This window comes from Ambystoma mexicanum, chromosome 13, assembly GCF_040938575.1.
Source record: "Ambystoma mexicanum isolate Mex_15411 chromosome 13, UKY_AmexF1_1, whole genome shotgun sequence".
Classification (NCBI taxonomy): domain Eukaryota; kingdom Metazoa; phylum Chordata; class Amphibia; order Caudata; family Ambystomatidae; genus Ambystoma; species Ambystoma mexicanum.
In genome coordinates this window covers 838,024,310-838,044,086 of record NC_090938.1, presented here as the reverse complement: position 1 = coordinate 838,044,086, position 19,777 = coordinate 838,024,310, and the positions used below count along the sequence as shown (strand labels likewise).

The 19,777-nt window shown below is 49.9% G+C and overlaps 1 protein-coding gene across 4 annotated transcripts in view; it reads right to left on the bottom strand.

The window, feature by feature from the left end:
• Positions 1-19,777, bottom strand: part of ABCF1 (ATP binding cassette subfamily F member 1) — a 1,170,658-nt gene that overhangs the window by 1,007,322 nt on the left and 143,559 nt on the right. For all 4 annotated transcript variants that reach the window (XM_069635350.1, XM_069635348.1, XM_069635351.1 and 1 more), the window contains exon 6: positions 252-350. In XM_069635350.1, coding sequence (XP_069491451.1) covers positions 252-350 — 99 coding nt within the window. The remainder of the gene's footprint in view (positions 1-251; positions 351-19,777) is intronic.

Genomic DNA, 19,777 nt, shown 5'->3' with positions numbered 1-19,777 from the left:
TAAAAACAGATAGTTTACAGCGATTTAGAAATTAGCATTAATAACAGGCAACAGGAATGCGGAATAAACCAAATATAATTACAACGCAGTCACATTTACCATGAGAACAGGCAAGCTAATCTCTTTAGGTTCAAGCTGATATGCTTTTTTTGGAGGTTCTATGGCCAAGATCCACTCACCAGATGCAATAAACCTGGGGAAAACATTCTCCCTCCTACTCTCATCCAGCTCGCAACCTGCTGAAGTCTTACCTTGGCCTTTTTGTCCACTTTGACTGGTTTCTGCTCCTCTGCATCACTGTCCTCTTCCTCGCTCTGCTCCTGGCTCAGGGCAGCAAATATATTCCCTCCCTAATAGGAAGGAAAGCGCATTAACACCAAGAAACAGGTCATCCTTCAAGAGCTGAGCACACTTCAATCCACCATTTTTGCATACAAAAACATACCCAACAGACACTGACTTGAGCTACACCCTCAGAGGCAGGGCCTAGGGTCAAAGAGCGACAAAAGGGCACAAGAGTCAGATTAGAAGATGGTGTGCAAGAACAATACTTAGAACCTTGGGACGGTGAATTACCCTTCCCCATTGGTCAATTTGCAGGCTAGACAAGCTGGTATGGGCTCCGAGTTTTCTTACAGCCCAGAGCTAGTCCTTTGCCTTTTTTTGCTCAGAAAGGCATGCACTAACAGTGCTTACCCCCCCCGCCCCAAGTATGCTCATTTACAATGACCGACATACAAATACCCGCCTTTTCCATTTGTTACCTTAAATGAATGAAAAGAATAATTTACTATAAATAAGGATGACATTTATGTCATGTTATTATTCATGTTTTTAGAACACTAATATTCCACAAGAAATATTAAAGTGCCCAAAAAAATATACATAACTTAAAGATTTTTACATAAACTTTAGTTATGGGTTCAAATAGCTTTATGGACCTCAGTCTATTTCAGACTAAGTGCTAGTGACTTTGCTTAGGACTTGCTGCCAAAGGTTGAGTCCCACTCTGCCGCACCGGCACAGCGGGAAACTAGAAGGTGCAGGGAAAGCAGTCACCATAATGGAAACACCCACTGAGCAGCTCTTGGTAATCTTCTATGCCACCTGAAATATAGACTTGAGGTGCCAACTTGCCCCATCGCATCCAGCCCTTAAAGCTACAAATTCCACCATACAAATAACTGTTGGCTTAATTTCCACCTTAAGCAGAGGCCTACACATCGCTGCTTGCAAAGAACTTGCAAAAAAACTCTCGATGAGATAAAGGCGCTACTCATGACCTAGGGCTAGATGGCAATTCCAGCTAACTTTACCTAGACAAACAGAGAAAAAGTAACATGTCCATCAGAAGAAAAACATGTGACCTAAGTGCGCCTATTGGGAGAAGCGCTGATCTGATCAGAGTGCAAAAGGATAAAGATATGGAGATATTACAAGGAAAGCTTGCGGCAACCTAACGTACAAGTGAGCTTTACATGTGCCAACAAACTCATCTCTACTTTTGCTCACCATATTCATCATCTATGCAATTTACACCTTAATCATAATCCAAGACCAGCAATCAGGTCACAGCCGTAATCTTCAACCTAGGGCAGGAAGGGAGTGATTTGCATCACACAGGTCTGTTTATAGAAGAGCTAACTTGATGATGCAAAGGAGGTCTTGAACCTACAGGAGGCATAGTCTACCCTTGGTTAGTAGCCTGCCTCACCAGTCCATGCACTCTCAGCACAGGGGAGGTCAACAATAAAATCTATCCTCATTTCGTAACCACCCCTGCCATCTCATCCTTCCAGCTTAACAGGATCAGAAATGCCAAGGTGGGGCACTTGCGAACCAGAGCAGGAGGCCACACCCTGACGGAACTCCGCCACTGATGCGCAGTCCCGCTCTTATTATGCCCCACTACACTGCTGATGGTGTCACTCTTGGTCATGGGATCCAGAGCACTCAAAGCAGCGTTTCTTTGAGTTGAGGCGATCTGCCACCCTGCGATCCCGCTCTGACCTGCAAGGCTGCCGCCTCCAACACCCTGCTCCTGCTGCGGGAGACTGTCCCGCTGGAGGGCTCGGCTGCGTCACCCAGCATTGCGAGGGACTAATATTTCAGAATGCTGCATTTAATTGAGCTCCATATCTAAATCCAGACCGGCCCCTGGAGAAGGACTGCATGGGTGCTGGATTGCATCCATACACAGTCAAGAGGCACCATAGTGCCTCAGCCGGCAGGAAGCAGCCTTTCCTACTTATCCCGATGAGGCTCTGCAGCGCAAAAGCAGATGCACCTTGCTGTTGCACCTGGTGGCCTCCATTTGCATCTGCAGGGGAGGCGCAACACTACTACCACACTCTGGGAACCAGCAGATGCGTTGGGCACAAACGCCATCATCACTTTCCGGCTTGCTCTTGGTCCGCTGCTTTCTACCCAGCCAATACACTGGCATTTCAGCTGACGCCACTTCCTGGTATCCATCCTGATTTTTGGACGACATTATGTATTTTTGGCTGCCCTTTTTACAATTTGTGGAACTGAAAGATTCTGGCATTGCACAGATATACATCTTGATGGAAGCCCGCCTGGTGGCGCTGTACAAATCTTAAAGTGAATGTGGAACACTTAATAGGATTCCAGACATTGCTCTCAGTGACAAAACATACAAACCATTGTTGGATTATTGCTTGAAGGCTTAAATGAATGGCACCTTTACTTGCATGATGGTGCTAGAGGTCCCTCTACCCGTTCATTAGCAGCCTGCTGCATACTGGATGCGGATGCGCCCGATAAGTACTTAATGGTGCGCTGCCAGACCAATGTCATGCACTGTTCTGCCCGTTGGCACAATCCAACATGCTGCAACTGAAGTAATGCCCCGGTACTGCGCTCCCCTGCACTATTAAAGCTGGCTTGCCACAGCAACACCCTGGGCAGCCACCTCCCAATTTGAGCCACTCTGAGCTGACACCAGTCTCCACTGGTCGACCATTGGCTGTTAATGTGAATGTTAAAGGATATTTGTACCGTGCACTATCACCACCGGAGTAGTCCCATGGCGCTCCAATGGCTCTGAAAGAGGGAGGGGGGCGTGAGATAGTGGGAATAAGCTGGAAAAGTGCAAGAGAGTAGTGATTTTCTGTTGGACGCCTCAGCCCGTGGGTCCGTTGGCTGGGATTGGGGTGTTTTACGGTCTGTAGTCGTCGTGTGCTGTTGTGCAAGTCTATGTGCGGTTTTTGTTGTTTCAGTGTAGTGAAGTTTGTGGGGATTGCTGCGTTTTAGGCTTGTGGTTGTGTTTGGTTAGAGTTGGAGATATATGCAGAGGGAGAACATTGTTAGTGGATTGGTTAGTTTGCCTTTCTGTCCTTGCAATTATGTGTAGGTGTGATGCTTGCTATCATTCACTATTTCATCTGAGTGTGTGGCGCTTGCTAATTTCAAAATTCTATCTACATGTGAGGAAGGCTAGTGATCATGATCCCATTTGAGTGTTGCACTTGTCGTCATTCACAGTTTCATCTAAGTGTGGCGCATGCTAACATTCACATTTCTATCTAGATGCGACGCAGGCATTCCATCGAAGTTTACGTCGTTTACCTCCGGTTTCTGGCCTGCTTTACGTTTTGTTGTGCCGGACCGTCTTGTGCTTTGCAGCCTTGACTCTCCAGTATTCAATTTTTTCTATTCCGCTTTACAGGCGGGAGCATTTCTCTGCGGTTCATACCGAAAACGCTGCCAGGAAGAAGCTTGTGGGGTTTTTGATGAAATTAAGTAATGAAACCGTTAGTATTGAACTAAAAAACAGGACCCAGGTCCACGGAACAATTACAGGTGTAGATGTGAGTATGAATACACATCTTAAAGCGGTAAAAATGAGCCTGAAGAACAGAGAGCCTGTACAACTAGAGACCTTAAGTATTCGGGGAAATAATATCCGATACTTTATTCTACCTGACAGCCTGCCTCTTGATACATTACTGGTGGATGTTGAACCCAAAGTTAGATCCAAAAAAAGAGAAGCGGTTGCTGGAAGAGGGCGAGGCCGTGGCAGAGGCTGAGGAGGGCCCAAGCGATAATTTTGACAAGCTACACACAGCAGACTATTTTGATATATTTTTGTACAGGTTTTTTTTTTTAATAAACCAAAATATTGCCACAATTTGTCTCACATGTTAAACTTAATGTTCATGAGCACAATGTCCAGGTTTTATCAATCAAATTAGGCCATGCTAACTTAGACTAGAAGCAGTTTTGCTCCTGATTGATTAGACCAAAGGAAAAACCTAGGCCCTAGTGATTGTAATCTCTTCCAGATATTTAAACAAATTGTTGCCACAATTTTTTTCTTTCTTACATTCGAAGTTTTATCTGCTAAGACCTAAAGTATGCCAAATATGTTGTCACTACCACCTTGCAGCGATTCACCCTTTGAAGTTGAAAAATAAGTTGAAGCATTTGGCATGTTCTGTGTCCACGTTGTAAAATTGAAATAAAGGAAATTTGAGGTCTTAAAAAAAAAAAGAATTCCATCTAAGTGTGGCGCATGCTAACATTCATAACCCTATCTAGATGCAACGCAGACTAAAGTCAAGAAATCCATCTAAGTGTGGCACATACTAACATTCCTATAAGCACTGTGCGTGTCCTTCAGTGAAGTCCTGTTAACATTGTTTGGCTTTGCAAATGTTCCAGGCATTTGCCAGGCACTGCTATTAGATGCCCAGGGATGTGCACCATTTTGCACCTGCTACTGTTAATACCACTACAGGCAGCAGTGCAAACCTACCGAGGGCTTTTGCCATTCCTACACAAAAGCCCAAACTATTGGCATCGCCAATGCTTGTTTCCATCATCATGGCAAAAACAGAGATGATGGCTGGAAGGTTTAGAATTAATCTTAACCACTGGCAATGCTCTGGGCAACCCTCCAGACCACCGTTCTTCGCCTGCCAAGCCATTACAGAAGGGGAAAGACCATATGCAAATCAGGCTTGGCCCCACCCCAAAAGGGGCAGTCCAGCCCGAACTGCTAGGCCACATCCCTTCTGCACAAGACCACAAGCATCCCCAAACATGTTTCGTCCGTGTTGGGGCTCATCAGTGAGGAGTAGCTTGTGTCTCTAGGCCCAGCAGGCACGGGACCCACGTCTGGGCATACCCGTCCCACTCGGGGTGACAAAGCAAAAACAAAGAGGTGATGGCTGGAAGGTTTAGAATTAATCTTAACCACTGGCAATGCTCTGGGCAACCCTCCAGACCACCGTTCTTCGCCTGCCATCATCATGACTGACATAAGTGTTGCCGTACATACCCTGTAAGTGCTTATGAGTAATATGCAAAATGCACTCCCCTTGCCCTCTCAACGCACATCGTGAGACTTGTTTTACTCTGCAAGGAAACACCAATTTGTTTCCCTATTAATTATAAAACTCAGGACCGAGGCATCACCAGAAACATGCACAAAAGCGACACCCCATCTCGACACAGTATGCAATACATTGCAGCTATTTGAATTGATATAAGTAATTTATAATGCGCCTGTCTGTACACAAGTGTTTCTACGTTTCAACCCTCCAGAAAGGCACCTGACTCAATCACATACAGTGGCTGACTCCTTTTCAAATCTTTTTACCTGGTGTTTAAACCTATCCGTGGACTAGTACCCGCCCCCAGACACACCTGGCGAACACCATCTCTCCCCTCTTGCCCAACTTGAACCCTCCCATGTTTTTCCTTCCTCAATCTTTCTGTTCACTGCCAACCCATCATGCTTCTTCTGCCTTCGCCCATCCCCCCCCCCTTGCCACCCCGTCCCCCCAGCATTCATGCATGCTCTGACCTCTTCTCTGGCTGCTGTAAAGACCCCTGTCGTGGGACTGCTCTGAATACCTGTGCAACCTCTAGAAGCATTTCAGTTGGAAACACATCCTTTCCCTAAAAGTATCAAACACTGAACCTGTGAGCCGAGTAAATGAACGCACACTCCCCGAGTACGATGTCTGATGGCGCCAATCGGCCCTTCCCACACAGCCACTTTCAAATCGTTGCTGTCTGACATTATTGTTCAGAAGATTGCAAGTAATCTTGGAGCAAAGAGAAAGTGCGGGCAAAGCACAGCCATATAGTCCCTCCTACTGGGAACGCCCCGCTCAATCCCCCGCTCCTTGGCCATTGCCCTCTTGCTTAATACTGCACACGTTTTTCACTTTCGTCAATCTGCATTTAGGTTCGTCCTTATATTGTGTGCGACTTTTTACCCTAGATATTATGACCCGATAAAGTTTGTAACTGGTGGTCAAAAACTTCAAGTGGGGATATAACCAAGGGGGACAATGAGTGTGTGTTTACGAATAACGTTACCAAGTAAAACAGCCCCCTTAATGCTCCCAGTAAAAAGCAATTTTAAATACCAGGTATCTGTGTCCCTGTACTTCCCCCTACATCCCTGCATCCCTGCATACGATGCGGCTGGAAATACCAAATAGGTTCATCCTCTTTAAAATACTAGTCACAGACTCACAGGCACAGCCTTTATTTGGAGCACATGAAGAACACCACATTAAGTGTGTGGTAAAGCGAAGAATGGCAGTTTAGGGAAGGTGACAGCCACATTGCCTTAAACTTCACAGGGAGCAGCCGATTGGGGCTGAAAAGTGAAACACTGCGCACTCCGTGTCAAATGTTTAAGGCAAACACACAGAGAGACAGAATAATATATAAACTGCACCGCGATGTGAAACGCACTGAGCTGGAGGCTGCCACGCATACCCTCTGAGTCCTTACCCGATTGTGCAGCACTGCTGGCTGGCTGCTGTGGCCTGGGCACTGGCCTGGCGGCCTCCGACTCGCCTGGTGGTCCTCCTGTGGGCACTGGCTGCCTCCGACTCACCTGGTGGTCCTCCACAGTGGTGTGCAGTGCGGCTCAGCTGGCTCTCAGTCTGTCTGTACCCACTATGCGCCGTGGTGGCCAAAATCATGCCCAGGGTCAGAGGCCCAAGGCAAAAACAAAAAAAAAGTTGAAAAAAATACTAAATAAAATATGCTTGGCAACACCTCAGAATCAGAGGTAGACCATGCCAGTGGGGCAATCTCGGTCCATAGGACAAAGGGCATCAAAAAGATCAGCAAAGATGGATGTCCCGTCACAGCTAAAAGCGATCCTTGCACAGAAATGAAACACGTCGGGCAGTGCACGCAGGAAACCAATGGAGAGTGCACATCATCATGGGGGAGAAGACCTGCATTACTCACCGTAATAACATTGCTGATGATTGTCTCTGCTTAGATTCACATGCTCTGCATATGGTCCGACATCCAGTGGTAAGTAATGTCCCGGTACTGCGCTCCCCTGCCCCGATTCCGCCCTCCGGTGCCACACCTCAGTCCCCATTGACACGTTGACAATAGATTTAACATTGCCTAATGACACCAATATTATTAGGGGGGAGGTTGGTGGGACATATGGAGGAAAGGGGACTATGGACCAAGAGTACGTTAGTCACTATGGTAACTTGTATTACTCTTACGTCCCGTCCACTTTCCTCCATACTGTATGGGCGATTACAACTGATTGTAGCGCCAGAGTGGAGAGGAGGCCCTCCTTAAGCAAATAGGTTCCTGAGAGCCGCCTGTCCGAAAGCCGCATCAGATCTAGAGCCGGCATCCAAACAGTAATGCTTGCAAAAAGCCGAGCGAGAGGCCCAAGTGACCGCCCTGCTTATGACTTGCCAAGGAACATGGCGCTGGAATGCTATGGCTGTTGCCTTGGCCCTGACTGAGTGGGCATGCATGTTTGCTGGGAGCGGCTTGTGCTGGCCCTCGTACGCTTCTTTGATGGCAGAGACTATGCAGCGAGATATGGAAACCTTCGAGGCCTGGTAGCCTGGCCTTGAGCCACCGAAAGTGACAAACAGGGCGTCCAACTTGCGGAAGCCCTTGGTCCTGTCCAAGTAGAATTTCAGGGCATGCCTGACATCCAAGCAGTGCAGCACTCTCAATGCTTCGTCCTTGGGGTCGGGAAAGAACGTCGGAAGGACCATTTCCTCGTTCAAGTGAAATGCAGATGGAACCTTGGGCAGAAATGGCGGGTGCGTCCACATGACTACCTTGTCCCTGTGAAAGGTGGTATATGGTTCAGAGGCGACCAGCGCCTGAATCTCGCTGACTCTGCGAGCCGAGGTAAGACCGACTAGTAAGGTAGTCTTGATGGTGACCAGCCTAATTTCCACGGACGCCATTGGCTCGAATGGTTTGTGCGCCAGGCCGCCCAAGACTATATTCAGATCCCACACAGGGTGCGGTCTCTTGATGGGCAGGTAGAGCCTCGCAAGACCGGTCAGGTGTTTGACGATAGGGTTGGAAGAGGAAAAAAGGCCTTCCTCCGAGTTCCTGTAAGCCCCAATGGCTGCAAGGTATGTACGGCAGGTGTCGACCTGTACACCCGAAAGAGCGAGGTGCGCTGAAAAGGAGAGCACGTCGTCCAGATTGCAGGCAAACGGGTCAATTCCCTTGGAGTCTGCCCAGTGGCAGAACCTGGTCCATTTGCTCTTGTACTGGGCCCTGGTGGCTTTGCTCCTGGCACACTGTATGATCTCCAGATTGGCCTGTGAGAGGCTAAGGTGCAGGAGCGTTACCTGCTCAGGTACAACGCTGTGAGGGCTAGTTTCCCTGGCGTAGGGTGTATGATCCTGCCCCCCTGCTGGGCCAGGAGATGCGCTGGGCCCGTCGGGAGGTTATCGGGGGCACCTCCTGAGAGGCTGAGGAGCTCCGAAAACCATGGTATGGCCGGTCACCATGGAGCAATCAGAATGAGGAGGAGTCGGTGCGACTCCTTGATCTTACCAATTACCCTGTGGATCAGGGGGGGTGGGCGGAAAGGCGTAGGCCTTCATGCCCGTCCATTGGAGGTGAAATGCAATTGCCAGAGAGCCAGGGCCTTGACCCTGCCCAGATGTGAAATGAGGGCACTTCTTGTGCCAGGTGGCAAAGAGATCCACTTGGGGGAGGCCCTACTTGTTGAAGATCTCGTGAATAACAAGGTTGTTTAGCTGCCACTCGTAGTTGTCCACTCCCAGCCTGCTGAGCCTGTCCGCCTCCAGGTTGAATTCGCCCGGGAGGTGGACTACCGAGAGGAACATTTTGTTTTCCAATGCCCATTCCCACATGCTCATCTCCAGTCTGCACAGAGGAGGGATCTGGTGCCTCCCTGCTTTTTGACGTAGTACATGCTGGACGAGCTGTCTGTCTGGATGAGGACAACCTTGCCCTTGCGAAGCAGTAGGAATGCTCTGAGCGCTAGCCAGATGGCGTTCAGCTCCAACCAATTGATATGGTATTCCTGCTCCTGTCGAGTCCAGGTGCCGTGGAACGAGAGATCATCCAGGGTGGCTCTCCAGCCCTCGAGCGAAGAGTCTGTGGTGATGGTGGCCTGCAGAGAAGGCGGCCGGAATGGCTTGCCCGCCCGTAGGTTGCAGTCCCTGGACCAACAAGTTAGGTCCGGGTGGAGAGATGGAGGAAAATTGATTGTTTCAGATTGAGAGCCCCGCTCCTGACTCCATGAGGCCGCGAAGTGCAGCTGAATCCTTCTCATCCTTAGTCTCGTGTGCGGGACAGCTAACAGAACCGCCACTAGTAGACCCAGGAGATGTTGATAACACAAAGCCGAGGTGGCCCTCTTGATGGCCGAGATCTTGTCTTCCTACGGGAAAACCCTCTTGGAGCACGTGTCCCAAATGAGTCTCAGGAAAGTCAGAGTCTCCGGAGGGAGCAGCTGTGACTTCTTGAGGTTGAGCGAGAAGCCCAGGTCATGCAGTGTGTTCATGAGGGCAAGGAAAGAGTGGAGAACCGCTTCTGGAGATGTAGCCCTGACAAGCCAGGCGTCTAGGTATGGCTAGATGTGGAGGCCCATCGATCTGAGGAGGGCTGTTACAGCTTTCATGAGTCTGGTAAAGACCCTGGGGGCCGAGTTGCGGCCAAACGGGAGGACATTGGAAATGGTAGCCCATGATCCTGAACCGTAGGAAAGAACGATGGTGCTGCCAAATCGGGACTGTAGGTATGCGTCCTTCAGGTGCAGGGAGCACATCCAGTCTCCCTTGTCCAATGTCCCCGCTATAAAAGCTGGCGTAACCATCTTGCATTTTTGCAGAGATATGATATGGCATTTATAACGTGCCTATACACAAATGTTTCAGGGCGCGAAAAGGAGAGGTTGAGGGTGGAACGGTCCAGCACAACTCAGGCCCGTCTGGTTCTTCTTCTGAATGGCAAAAATCCTGGGACTAGAAGCCAAAGCTTCACTGGGAGGCTGCAACTTCCTCCACTGCCTGGTTCTCTACGAGAGACCGGATCCTCAGCCAAAAGAGTTGCTGTCCCAACCTGTGGGGTTTGGGGGGGGGGGGGGCAGGGATCGGAAGGCGGTACCCCGTGGATACTATGGAGAGGATCCAGGGGTCCGTGAAGTTTTGGCACCAGAATTGTGCATGGAGAGCAAGCCTGGCCCCCCACTGGAGACACATGGACCCGAAGCGGCATGCCATGCTTTCTTTCCCTCAGAGGCTGACGAGGGGGACTGAAAAAAGCCCTTACTCTTCCCCCCACCCATTTTTTGTTGTTTGCGCTGGTTCCAAGATGACGAGCGGTCCGGCTGCCTGGATCTGCGTTCCTGGAAGCTGCATGACCCTTCTCCGAGCACTGCTGAGATAGGGTGTATGATTTGGGCGTGGTCTTTGTAAGAATGGATAAAGACTTTGCCGTTTGTGAGCTGTTCTTTTTGTCCAGCTCTTTGTCCGTAGAGGAGTGGAAGAGGTCCCCCACACCACCTCGAACAGTAGGTCTAGAATGCGCTCCTGGACGTCCGGGTTGAATTTCATTGCCCGGAGCCAGGCTGTTCGCCTCATGTCTGTGGCAATGCAGATGGCACGGCCTGAGGTATCGATATGCGCCACTGTGGATTCCATGAGGTCAGGTGCCATGAGCATGGCCTCCGCTAGCCCTGGCTGAGGATGGCGTGTCTGAATACACCTCCTCATCCGTGTCCTGCTGATCTGAAGGATCTTGTGGAGGAGGGGTAGATGGCGCCGGAGGCTGGGGTACAGAGACCGCAGCTGGAGGCTGAGGAGGCGGCAGAGGTTGCGGAGTTGGCTGTGGAGCTGGAGGAGGCGGCTGCACCGGGGTGGGGCCCGATGAAGGAGTCTGTGGTGCCTTTAGCATGAAAGGGAGGACTTCTGACTGCGTCCTTGATAAGCCCCATCTGAGACCTCATGAGGCCGAGGAATTTATCGAAGAGTGCCTCCTCACTGGCCAAAGAGGTGGCAGGGAGTACCGACAGGGTAGCGGGGGACTGCTGGAGGCACTGCGTACCCAGTCGGTATGAAGGCATGGAAAAGTTGCCCTGGGCATATGAAGGGTAGACTGTAGGCCACATACCTGGTTGCGACCAGTCCCACCTTGACACTTGTTCTTCGCCGAATTTGTGGAACAGAGTCGGACGTGAGCCCTGGACTGGCGCGGCGGCCATTTTGTCGAGCTGCCTGCCACGTGCCTGCGACGTGTTGCTCAGCCTGCTGGGTCCGACCTCGTCCAGGACTCTCGTGTGTGGATCACAAGGCCTACCATGGCTCCTCGGGTCTCGGCCCCGTAGGTGTGACACCCTCGTACCCGGGGGTCGGTAGAGCTACGTTTAGGCACCCCCTCGGACGTATTGCCAGTATTAGGGTGTAGCCCCCCACCGGCGTATTGCCGGTGTCAGGGAGTAGCCCCTCGGCCATTGCGCCGGTAAAAGGGCGTAGCCCCTCGGGTGTAGACCCAGTACCAGAACCTTCCGGTCCCTCAACACTGAGTGTGGGAGGATCCAAGGACCCCTCGATCCTAAGGCCGGTAGCTGTAGCAGCCTTGGTGCACGTGCCAGGAGAGTCCATGGGAGGGAGTCACCCTTGCAGGGTGCGCTGGACAATATCGGCCCTACCTTGGTCGATGCTTCACAAAGTTCTTGAGATCATCTAGAGGCGACTTCTGGAAGAGCTCCCTCCACCTGGCTAGTCTGTTCTTCAGCGCCTTTGAGGACAGCAAGTCACATGCCGGACAGGATTGACAACCGTGGTCTGGGCCAAGGCAACGTAGCCAGAGGGCACGGGAGTCTGAAGTTGGGAAGAGCCTGTTGCAGTATGGACACCTGCTGAACCCTGTAGAAGTTGAGATGCGCCGGGGAGGAGCTTGATGCCCGAGGACCGAGTACCTGAATGATAGAAAAGACAAAGTAGTAGTATCCGCGCGTGGAATTAAATGGACGAAGCCAAACCAGGAGCGCTGGTGAATTTGGCCCGTTCCCGTCGACGAGGAAAAGGGGACTGAGGTGTGGCGCCGGAGGGCAGAGTCAGGGCAACACATGCTTCCTGGGCCACGCTTCTAAATTTAAAGGGGAATGTTTGTTCTGGTGAAAAATGTTCTGTCTCCCGTCCCTTGGAAGGGACGCCCATACAGTATGGAGGAAAGGGGACGGGACGCAAAAGTAAGGTGTGTACAGAACTCCAGGTTGCCGCTTTGCAAATAGAGTCAAGGGGAACATTTGCAATAAAGCTATGAAAGCCCCAATACCCAGAGTAGAGTGTGCTCTAGGCTTGAAGGGCAGTTCTCTCTTAGCAAGAGTATAGCAAAGTGTGAAGAATTTGACAATCCACCGTGGGATAGCTGATTTAGAGACAGGATGCCCTTCTCTACCAGCAGCCACAGAAACAAAAAACTGGTTTGTCTTCCTCGGTGGTTTCGTTCTTTCCAGGTAAAACATGACTGCCCTGTGCAAATGTAGTGTGTGTAGGCTTCTTTCTGCCATGGTAGTGTGATTCTGGAAGAAAGTGGGTAGTTCAATTCATTGGTTCAAATGGAACTTTGAAATGTATTTAGCCGCAAACCTGGGATGAGTGCGCAGAACCACCTTATCCGTGTGGACCAACAAAAGGGTCTAGGACTGAGAGGGCCTGTAGTTCGCTAACTTGCTTTAAAGGGAAATACCATGAGTCTGGTTAAAACCAAATTTAGGTCCCATGCGGGAGCTGGGTGAGAAATGGGGGGATGAATTCTCTTAACTCCTTCCATAAAAGCCTTAATTCCACCACAACACCTTTTGTTGTGACATAGTATAGGCTGAGAGAGCAGCTAGAAGGTACTTTAGAGAATTAAAAACCAGTCCTCAGTCTAAGAAAGGAGTTGGGTACAACACAATGTGTGTAGGCGAGCAGTCAATGGGATTGACGCTCTTTGTATTACACCAGATGACAAAGCGTTTCCACTTACTGAAATAGCAAGAACGAGTGTTAGGTTTTCTAGCTTCCCCAAGTATGTCCATGCATCTCTGAAGGTATCCAAACTCTATGACCTCAGGAGCCAGGCCGCTATGTTCAGAGTTTGAGGTCATGGCTGTAGTGTCTCCCCCACCCGTCCTGAGACATGGTGTACGGGAAGGGTAGTCTTACGGGGGGAGAGGGATATTTCCATTAGATGAGCGGACCAGGGTTGGCGGGCCCACATGGGGGCCACCAATTTAATGGTGACTTGTTCCTGGTGCATCTTGTGCACCATCTTGTTGAGTAGGGGAGTCGGGGGTGGGGGGGCGGTGGAAGCATAAACAAATTTCCCTGACAATGCTATCCAGAGTCCGTTCCCCTTGGAGCGGTTCTGGGGATACCTGGAGGCGTAGTCTTGGCATTGGGCGTTCTCCTGAGTTGCGAACAGGTCGATCTCTGGGAAGCTCCATTCTGCAAAGACGTTAAAGACTATGTCTTCGTGTAGACGTCATTCATATTCTAAGGGCAGTGGGAAATCTCTGCTGAGCATGTCCGCTAAAAGACTGAGTTCTCCTGGAACGTGGTGGGACAACAGGAAACATCTTGTGTTTGAGAGCCCACATCCAAATGTTCTGGGACAGCTTGGATAGCCTTGGAGTGTGTGTGTCCCTGTTTGTTTAGGTAATACATAGCTGTGGCGCTGTCTGTCAGGACCAGAACGGTTTTCCCCTGTAGCTGTGTCTGACAGGCATTCAGTGCTTTGAACACAGCTAGCAGCTCTAACAGATTTATATGGTTGGATGCTATTTGAGGGGACTACAATCCATACGCTGTCTGCTGAAGCAGGTGAGCCCCCCACAACCCGTGGAAGATGCATCTGTTGTGAGAGTGGCATCTACTGCGGGGGTGGTGAAGGTCTTCCCCTTCAAGAGGTTTTCCTTCGACCACTACTGCAGAGAGAACGAGGGCTGGCAAGACAACTACCAGATCTTCCCATTGTCCGCTGGCCTGACGCCACTGGCTGTTGAGCCACTTATGCATGGGACGCAGTCGCGCGTGGGGGAACTGCGAAAATGCATGACGCCATCATACCTAGCAATCACATGGCCTTGCATACCGTCACTTCTTGACAGGCTACATATTGAGGGATCTGAGAAAAAATTGCTGAACCCTCTCGGAGGGGAAGACAAGACCGTCTTTTGTCCGAATCAGATCCCCTAGAAATTGCTTGACTTGGGTCTAAGCTGGATTTCTTCTCGTTGATTGAGAATCCCAGACAGAACAGGAGATCTATTGTCTTCCGAGTATTCCCTAGGCTTGTTTCGTAAGAGTCCCCTGTTATGAGCCAGTCGTCGAGGTAAGGTTAAACAGGGACGGATAGTCTGCGCAAGTGTGCTGCTGCCACTGCCAGGACCTTTGTAAAAACCCTTGGCACAGAGGCAAGGCGGAAGGGGAGTACTTTGAACTGATAGTGCTTGCCCTCCATCATGAACCTTAGGTATTTTCTGTGCGCTGGCAACATCGAAATATGAAAGTATGCATCTTTCATGTCCAATGTTGCCATCTAATTCCCCTGTTTCAACAGTGGGATTATTTTGTGTAGGGTTACCATACAATACTTTTGAAGTTTGCCAAATTTGTTCGCTGGGAGCAAGTCTAACACAGGGGGAATGGTGAGGTCCTTTTTGGGTACAAGAAAGTAGACAGAATAAATAATCTTGTTTACTTGAAGAATAGGGACGGCTTCTATGGCGTCCTTTTCCAGAAGTGCCTCTACTTCTTGTATTAGGAATCACGGATGGTCTGGCGTCAGGCGTCGTGCTCTGGGCGGTCTGAATTGTGGGGTGGGGGGGGGGGGGGGTCGGGTGAATTCCACACAGTACCTGTGGGCAACCGTTTTTAGAACCCACTGGTCTGATGTAATCCCCTCCCATGCCGAAAGGAAAGATATTAAGCACCCCCCGACCGGGGTGACATGGAAGGGTACCTGGATCCGTAGGTCGTTTCTGACCAGAGGCTGTGGATCCCCTGGAGTTGGGGCCTCTGACTTTCCCGCGCCTCTGACCCCTAGGTGGATGGTTGGTGGGGGTGATGCATGTGTGCCCCGAGTTCGTTGTTTCCAGTGTTGTACATGTTTTGGGCGGAACGGGATTGGCCTCGAAAGGACCAGCGGGAACAGCTTCCCCTCTGGGTGGGAGGGTTTGTGTGTGATTTGCTGCAGGCATTTAAGAGTCTTGAGCTCTCTTTTGGCAGTCTCCAGAACATCGTCGACTGCTTTACCAAAGAGATTCGACCTCGATAGGTTTGTTAATAAGAGCTGCTAGGGACTCCGGCTTGAAGCCTGAGTTTCGGGAGCCAAGCGTGCCATTAAAGCGGTGTGCCCTGAGCTAGGGATCTTCCGGCCGCCTCTGCAGTATACAAAGTGTTTTTTAAACCATTTTGGTTGACCTGCCTGCCATCGGCCACGATGGCGAGTAATTTGGTCCTTGCGGGTTCAGGTACCTCCTGGAGACATTCTTGTATAAGGTTCCATTGTGCATCGGCATAACTGGCAAGCAATGTAGTGTTTGCTATGCGCGTGGTAAAAGCAGCTGCCGTGGTAATACGCTTACCCAAGGCATACAATCTTTATGATTCCTTATCGGGAGGTGCATATCCTGTAGAAAGGGGTACTCCCGCCCGTTTCTGGGTGGTGGTAACTACTAGGGAATAGGGGGTGTCGTGGCTTAATATATTGAGGGTCAGTAGGCGATGGGCGAAATTGTTTCCCCACCCTTGGATTTACAGCCCTGGTTTCGGCTGGTGTGACCAGAGAAGGAGCCAATCTCCTTTTAATGGAATTTATGAACGGAATGGCTTGGCTGGAGGGGGGGTTTCTCTTTAAGAATGTCCTCCACAAAATCTTGTTCAGGTATGGCCTCTTGGGTGGCGATCTGAAAATGATGGGCTGCCTTCCTTAAGATGGCATTGAAAGCCATCTGATCGTCTACTGGTGAAGCCTGGTGGGCCGGGGTGGAAGGAGGGGAATCCAAACATAGGACATCAGTATCCTCATCGTGAGTAGGGAGCACCCACGGCTCTGTCTCAACCTGATGAGTGTCCTCCCAGTTGTCCGTGGCATCCGCCTGGTCATCTGCAGTGTAGTCCTGTAGGAAGGTAGCATCTTCTTGCTCATCATAGATGTCTTGATATTTGTCATTTTGAATTTCATCTTCAGGGTGGCTAGAAGTGAAATGTTCCTGAGAAGGTTCTAAATTTCCAGGAAATTTTAAAGTTGACACAGAGAGAGGGTCCTCCCGAGGTCTCGTGGGGGTAGAGAGCTCTGGGGTCAGGTAGGGGCGTGGTGGACCTAGAAGTGTCTGTCGTAAGGTCGATGGCATCCGATACAGATGCTTGGTCATCACTAGTGCCTCTGTCACTTTCGGCGAGTGCAGTGGTGGGGGAAGAATATCCAGCCCGCGACATGCCGTAGGCGGCCCACCTCCGGCCCGCTCCTTAAGTGTTTTAGGTCGAAGTAGTCTACAGGCCACGCACTGCACTTAGTCGTGGTCAAGGGGTAGACAATTACTGCACTTATCGTGCTCGTCCTTCCACGGGTATCTGACCCTGCAAGAGGGGCAAAACTTAAATGGTGGCCTTTCCATAGCGAAAGGTAATGAAAATGATGACCAGACCTACAGGGTAAAGAGGGGAAAAGAGGAGAGACATAGCGGAAGATATGACCACCCCGACCCCAGTCTCCCTACTATGTAGGCCGGCCAGAGGGCACGGCCATTTCAATGGCTCTGGCGCCGGATCATAGGCGTCAAGGTCCACCGCCGTGGAAAGTTCCCACAGTCTTCGTCGTACTATTTGAAGCACCGTCCAAGTGAATTTAGGGGAAATAACCGACAAAGTAGGTAAACAAGGATAAACATGTCTCTTATGAAAAGCTCCGCATTGGGGCGACCGGTTATCTGGGAGGAAAAAAATAAAAACAGAGGGACCTTGGCGTGAGGGATTTTGGGTACAATACACGTCATGATAGGGTTAGTGTTACAGACACGCCTATGCCGACGTCCCCTTTCGGTCCTCGAAAGACAAGATGCAATACCCCGCAGTTATCACTGGATGTCGGACCATATGCACAGCATGTGATTCTAAGCAGATTAATAAGCATCAGAAAGGATATCAATAGTCTCCTCAACATGCTGGTGGAGCGCGCTACAGAAAATGAGCAGCGCATAAGCACCAGGGAGGACAATTGTGAATCTCTCTCAGCGTAGGGTCGATTCCATGATCAAAGAAATACAGCAGCTGGGGGCCAAGGCAGAGGATCAAGAAACTCGATCCAGACACAACAATCTCCAGCGGGTGAGAGGTCACTGAAAACACTGAGGAATCAGACATAACTAAAGCTTGTTGAAGCCCGAGCTACACTACTGAATAGGCACATAGAGCTCCAGTCCCCAAACCAGTCGCCAGTGAATGCCCTTGCATCATCACATTGAGATTGCTGCATATCCAACAAAAGTTGGTTATACTTGAGGCCTATGGCGCAGTGGGCATTGTGAGAAACTGGGCATTGTGAGAAACTGGCAGTTTAACACCAGAAGAGAGACGGCAAACACAAGGGATTGCAAGGAGGGCAGTGCCCTTGGCCTTTGACGAGGAACTGTTACTTTCACAAACCCTCGAGAATAGAAAGCTTAAGACCAGGAAACAAGGCTGAAGAATCCTGCATTATGTGTCCGAGGTACCCGGGGCTCTCCTGCGTCGATAGTCAAGGCGGGGAGAATCGTTTCCCGCCGTGGTACTGTCCTTGGCTCCTACAAACAAAGCAGCACAAGTCTTACCAACACAGCCAGTGATTTGGGGAGACTGATAACAGACCTGTCTGTGTTGAAGTCAAGTTTGCAACCGGCAACATTATATGGTGAACGCTGAAGCGAACAGTGTATGAAACGCATATAATAACCAACGCAGGTAAAAAGTGAACAGCAGATAAGTGATTGAATTTCGAAACCGAGATATGATGCCCTTGACGGAGTGATCCTGCACCATGTGGGTGCTCATTCAAAAGTCTCTGTAGGGTATCCAACTGAGAGTTGAGAAAGGTGAAAGATTGGCAAAGAACTGTACATCAAAGTGGTCCTGCGACGGGGTCAAACAAAATCCTGTGCACCATCGAAAGTCTTCAATATTGATACTGCCAAGCAAGTTGATGACAAAGTAGGTCCGAGCCCAAAGGAGGGAGAGTGATTGAACATTGTGTTGAATCTGTACTGAGCACAGCAGAGGGGGACCCAGGGTGAACAGCGAAGCACCCGAGAAATTGGATACATAAAAATCTGACAAGCATTGTATTAAAGGGGATCTGACCCCGGCTGAGGGGGATTCCGAGGTGGATAGTGAAACACCGGAGAAATTGAGTATGTGTGAAAACCTAAGATGAAAGTAGCTTCTTGTTTGCTGCATCAGGCCCCATGAAAGAAAAAGACTTTCAAAGGCAAAGAAACTTGGGCAGACAAGGCCCTGATGCTAATGTTTTAACTGTACCCTTGTGCTAGAGAAACCAGAGAATGTGCTAAGGTTGAGTGTATCGCTTTGTCCCGTGCTGAAAACGTGGGGAAGGGAGGATAACGGCCTGAACATCCCGACATATAATTTCTTTTATGTAACATTGTTTCCTACACCATTTGTATTTAGAGGCAATGATTAGAAATAGGTTCATTAGTATAGGCCCTTTTAATTTTGACAAGACACCAATAGGACTGCGTCATTTGATGGTTGTATCTTGCTCCCATCTGTAGATTTAGGATTAGATGGGCATTTTTCAAACTTTTTGAAGTTCAATGAACCCCCTTGAACTGTGGTCATTTGTGTCGGTCTTACTGTTGATACCATGCCTTCCTTACAGCACGGTCCAACATAACTACCATACGGATCTTCAATGACATTTCAAGCGCAGGAGATAGTTCAATCCCATCTTTGGGGTGCTTAAAAGCTCGAGCGTCTGCCACTACCTCTAGCTACCTGGTGCCTGCAATTCAAGTGTCAGTGGCACTCATTCAATTCTCCCTGTGAAGCATGACTATTTCAGCACCAACATGACCTAGTGACCACCAATGACATGCCTTCTCAGGTGGAAGCATCCGAGATCGGGCGGGATGGACGACCACAGCGGGACTTGCCCGTAATAGAGAAACCACTAGAGGACCCACAGTTCCCGACGGCAAACGGGATAAACGTCAGAGAAGATGAGGATCCCATCAGTAGTATGCTGTCCACCTTCTGGGGTATTTGCCAGTGAGAACAGTCATCACTCCTGTGGAAAAGGTGTCAAGGGCTTGTACGTACTTCTATGTGCACTGAGGAGGTGTCTCTCAATATTATTATACCATGGGTATATCTGTCTGGGTACTGTATGTCCACATGACTGCCCTTGAAAGAGATCCTTTTTGCATTCCGCCCGCCCTCTGCCTGGTATGCTTGTTGGCACTGGCTCAGACAATCTGTGCCAC